Consider the following 5,060-nt stretch of genomic DNA (forward strand, 5'->3'; position numbering starts at 1 on the left):
ATGGGTCAGTCCGTTCGGTCCAACATTTGGTCCGTTCGGACTGAGCTCTCTAGACCGTTCGGTCCAACAACTTGGTCCGTTCGGACTAGATGCTCTGGTCCGTTCGGTCCACTCCTAGACCGAACAGTCCGGACCTCTTGTCCAGATTTCTCGACGTTTTCTTGTACATTTGTCCTTCCCTGCGTGTGTGACCCTGTAGGCTCATTCGATATAGCAGTATAACCCGAAAACTCTATTCTGGATATACAAGTCATAGGCGGTCTCTAGCAAGACACTATGACTACCTATCTCGAAAAGAGTTTGTTCGTGATCTTGCGAACGCCAATGATGATTCCGGTTAATGATCCTTTTGTATCGCGATATCATATCTCGAACATAAGGCATGGACAAGCCACCTTATCTGATTCGACTGCTTTCTCGTTCACTGAGTTCGACTGTCTGAAATAGACGACGTTCGTCTATAGTGCGGCCACACATTTCTATAGTCTCACTCACACGAGGGACCCAACGATATCTCTCTCTTTTAAGAGAGGTACAAATCCCATCTTGACTATCTACAATCCAGCACATGATTCGTTTCGCACCTGATACACACCTTTATAGTCTTCCTATTACGCAGGACGTTTGACGTATTCAAAGCACGCAACTCTTCATGTTGGATTCCGTAGATATCTCAAGTCTTAGGATCCAATCACGAAACCGCCGTATGAGATTCAAGTCATGACGCTAGTCCATGTGACAATCTCATGCGGGTCAATCCAGTATTCCGTTCTCCAACGAATACCTATAATTGTGATCGTATCCAATACCTATGATCATCTATATGATCATCAATCACATATCATACTAGTCTTAGTATATCATTATTCCCACAATGATACATGACTAGGGAGTTTAGTATTGTTCATAACAATACATGGATATCATCACACATCATGTATGCCAAAACATGTAATGAATAAAAACACTCATCCATAAACTCATAGAAAGTGTAAATACATCAAATGTATCCAAGTAAAGCTCGCAAACAGTACATCATAGAACACTAAACCCACGATCTCCCACTTGCTCTAATCATGGACTGCTAAACATCTAATGCCCATATCCCTAACATGACCCTCATGCTTCGATGAAGGGAGAGGCTTCGTCAACGGATCGGCAATGTTGTCATCTGTCGACACTCTGCAAATGTGCAGTCTCCTCTGTCTATGATCTCCCTGATAAGGTGAAATCGTCTGAGTATGTGTTTGGATCGTTGATGGGATCTGGGTTCTTTCGCTTGCGCGATTATTCCATTGTTGTCACAATACAGAGCAATGAGGCTACCAGCACTAGGAATGACACCCAAGTCTCCAACAAACTTTCTGATCCAAACAGCTTCCTTTGTTGCGTCCGACGCTGCAATATACTCAGCTTCTATAGTAGAATCTGCAACGGTCGCTTGCTTGGAACTCTTCCAGTTAACAGCGCCTCCGTTCAAGCAGAAAACATAGCCACGATCGGATCGAAGTGTCTTGATCGTCTTGCCAAGCTGGTTCTGCACTTCGTTTCTGAAAGCCTTGAACATTTCAAGTGTTTCAGACTTATATATGTCTCATCAAATAGACATAACCATATCGACTGAAATCATCAGTGAATGTAACGAAATACAGATAACCTCCTCTAGCTGGACAGCTCATTGGTCCGCATACATCACTATGTATCAGATCCAATAACTCTGTTGCTCTCTGTCCTTTCCCCTTGAAAGGATGCTTTGTCATCTTGCCCATCAAACAAGACTCGCAAGATTCAAGAGACTCAAAGTCAAATGAATCCAGAAGACCTTCAGAATGAAGCTTATGAATGCGCTTCTCGTTTATATGGCCTAGACGACAATGCCAGAAGAAGGTCGAGTTTAAGTCGTTCGGCTTAAACCGTTTAGTACTCACGTTATAGATGGATGACGTTGAGTTCGAAGGCTGATCATTCAAGACGTATAAATTATTCACTAGATAACCATTACCATAGTTAGTAACGTCAATGTGGGTTGCCCAGCCCAATTAAGTCTAACCCATTTGGGTTTGGTGAGTTGTTGGTTTGGGTTGGGCCAACCCAATAACAAAAATACAATGGGTTGGGTCAACCCATGAAACCCATTATAACCCATAAAACCCATTTTATTTTCACATTAATAAAATCATCATTAAGAATCATCATCATCGAATATTTTTTATTTTTTTGAATTACAAAATAATAAATTAATTAATATATAAATAAAAAATGTAAAAATCTTACATTTATATGTACATATATAAAATACATACATATATTCGTATATGTATATATACATACATATGTTTCCAAAATGCAAATAATATCAAATTTTAAAACTTTGACTAAGTTAGACAATCTAACAGAATGTTTTATATCTAGAAAAATACCAGATTGACTAAAAAATATTCTCTAATATTAAATTCAATCAAAATAACATACCAAAATTTAATCGACAAAGCTAAAAATATCCATTAATTGATTTAAATACAAATCATTGTTTCTTAATCCAATCTAAAACTATCTAAAATCGTTTCTAAATCATCATCATTCTCAGCATCCTTCTATGTGTTTTTACCAGTGTCATCATCAACAACCACTTCAATATGATCATTATCTTCACCATCGCATTCTTCACCTATCATAGACATAAAACCAGAAAATGTGCTTATAATTAGGTTGAAAAAAAAGTATAATAAAATGTATGTCTTACCATTCACACCGATCTCATAACCAATCAACCAATTTCGCGTGCAAATAAGCGCTTCGACGTTAGACGAACAAAGACGACTTCTATATTTGTTCAACAAACGAGAGCCAATGCTAAAAGATGATTCAGATGCCACTGTTGTGATAGGAATACTAAGTATATCGCACGCCATCTGAGTTAAGTTACCATACCGCTGCTTATGATTTTTCCAAAATTGTAGCACATCGATATCATCAAACTCATTCATTTCTAGCCTTTTGTCGTCCAAATATATTTCCAAAGCAGATCGTTCCTCTTGTGCAGCAGTTCTTCTCTCATATGCTTTGAAAACCTATATCATCACACCATAGTTTGATAAATTATACAAACTTATAAAGGCAAATTACAACTAGATAAGAAAAAAAAACTTACATTTAGAGCACCTAAGGTTTTTCCTCTCCCTTTTGCTAGACACCAACTTGGAGTTGGACTTGTAGCTCCTCGTGAAGAACTTGGAGTTAATGATTTGTTTTTATATTGATCAAAGAGCAACACCAAGTTTTTTTTCACAATATCTATCTTTTCCTTGGAATTAGTTGGATCAACCTCATTGTAGGCAAATTCCAATAATTCCAACTTCATTCTAGGATCTAAAACAGCTGCTAATGCAAAGGTTATGTTATACTCCTCCCAATACTTGTCAAACTTCTCCTTCATGTTGTTGGCCATAGATTCAATCATTTCATCTTCTCCATTTGTCATATAGTCTTTTAGCAAACACTCTATTCTCCATACTTGGAAGAAATACAAATTGGAGGTAGGATATTTAGACCCAAAAAATAAGTTAGTGATCTCGTAGAATGGCTCCAAAAAATCACAAATCTTTTCTCCTCGTTGCCACTCTTGACTTGATGGATTATACTTGTAGCTTCTATCAAGTAACTGCAAACTACTAAAAGCACGCTCATACTTGATAGCAACTTTAAGCATCGTATAAGTAGAATTCCATCTAGTGGGGATATCCAAATGCAAACCCGTCCCAGTTTCAACGCCAACTTGCTCACAATATTCCTTAAACATTTTCATCCTTCCCTCTGACCACTTTACATACTTCACGCTTTCTCTAATTTTATATAGAGCAGAATCAACCACTTTTAGCCCTTCTTGCACAATAAGATTTAAAATATGTGCATAACACCGAACATGAAAAAACTTCCCATCGCATAACAATCCATATTGTAGGCAAAGTTGATCCTTCAATATACTTTGCATGGTATCATTAGCTGATGCGTTATCAAGCGTGAGAGAAAAGATTTTCTTTTCTATCCCCCAATCTTTCAAACAATCGAGAACCTTCTTTGCCAACTCATTCCCAGAATGTGGAGGGGGCATGGCACTAAAAGATAGTATCTTACTGTTTAGTTTCCAGCTATTATCGACATAATGTCCAGTGATACATATATATCCTTCGATAGCTATAGATCTCCAAACATCAGCCGTCAAACAAATCCTATTAGAAATAGAAGCTATCTCCCTTTTTAGCTTCTCTTTTTGACCTTGATGCAATCTCAAGACATCAGCAACAATAGTATTCCTAGAAATTGGATTAAAATCCGGATTCATGTACTTAAGCAATTGCCTAACTCTCTTATACTCCACAAAGGAAAAAGGAAGATCGTGCTCTATGATCGCCATAGCTAAAAACTTACGAACCATCATACCATCAATTTTTTTGGCTATTATCATTTCGTCTTGAGCAAGCATCTCTGACATTTCAATAAACTTACTAGGCATTCCCTTGCATATAACCAAATGCCGACGGAGAGTTGACGTCCCGTTTCTTTCAGCATTATCCGGATAATCATTTCTACAGTATTTGCAAACAATCCTATTCCCGACTTTTGAAAAATGATCCCATACACACGAAGTACGTTGGCGTTTTCTAGAACTTACTTGATCTTGTGTTTCTGAGGGTTGAATTTGTAATGATGACCCCTCATTCGCACTTTCTCCCCCCGATGCAAAAGTATCCAATAATCTTAAACCAGACATATCACTGCATCAAATCAACAACAAAATGATCAGATATATTAGAAAAAGTTAGAAACAACTAACAACAATAAGAACCAAGGCAATAATAAGAAAACCAAATGGACCAATTACATTTAAAAGCTTTGTTAGAAACAATCTCTTGGCATTATGCTGAAGAAAAAGAATAAAATAAAGAGAAACCAATTGTAGATTTCTGATGAAATTCAAAGCCACATGAATGCATTTAGTTAATATTATCCAAACATAAACATAAACATAACGTAGACAATTTGAAGTTTAACATTTTAAA

The 5,060-nt window shown here is 37.1% G+C and overlaps 1 protein-coding gene across 1 annotated transcript; it reads right to left on the minus strand.

Annotated features, from left to right (window-relative positions):
• Window positions 1–2,594: 2,594 nt before the first annotated feature.
• On the minus strand, window positions 2,595–4,719 carry LOC104804917 (zinc finger BED domain-containing protein RICESLEEPER 2-like). The gene is made up of 4 exons (XM_010529299.1): window positions 4,673–4,719; window positions 3,290–4,586; window positions 2,744–3,071; window positions 2,595–2,668 (listed from the first exon to the last, which is right to left on the minus strand). Exons 1-4 carry the CDS (start codon window positions 4,717–4,719, stop codon window positions 2,595–2,597), a joined length of 1,746 nt encoding a protein of 581 aa, XP_010527601.1.
• Window positions 4,720–5,060: the final 341 nt, after the last annotated feature.

This window comes from Tarenaya hassleriana, unplaced genomic scaffold (genome assembly GCF_000463585.1).
Source record: "Tarenaya hassleriana unplaced genomic scaffold, ASM46358v1 Cleome100, whole genome shotgun sequence".
NCBI classification, from domain to species: domain Eukaryota; kingdom Viridiplantae; phylum Streptophyta; class Magnoliopsida; order Brassicales; family Cleomaceae; genus Tarenaya; species Tarenaya hassleriana.

What these genes read in the sequence shown, in the direction of transcription:
- LOC104804917 (XM_010529299.1), bottom strand. Translation starts at nt 4,719, where the DNA reads ATGAGGGGTCATCATTACAAATTCAACCCTCAGAAACACAAGATCAA. An exon ending in CCAAGGAAAAGATAGATATT is followed by an intron (nt 3,072 to 3,289) that starts GTGAAAAAAAAC and finishes GTGATGATATAG; the next exon opens with GTTTTCAAAGCATATGAGAG. An exon ending in TTATGAGATCGGTGTGAATG is followed by an intron (nt 2,669 to 2,743) that starts GTAAGACATACA and finishes TGTCTATGATAG; the next exon opens with GTGAAGAATGCGATGGTGAA.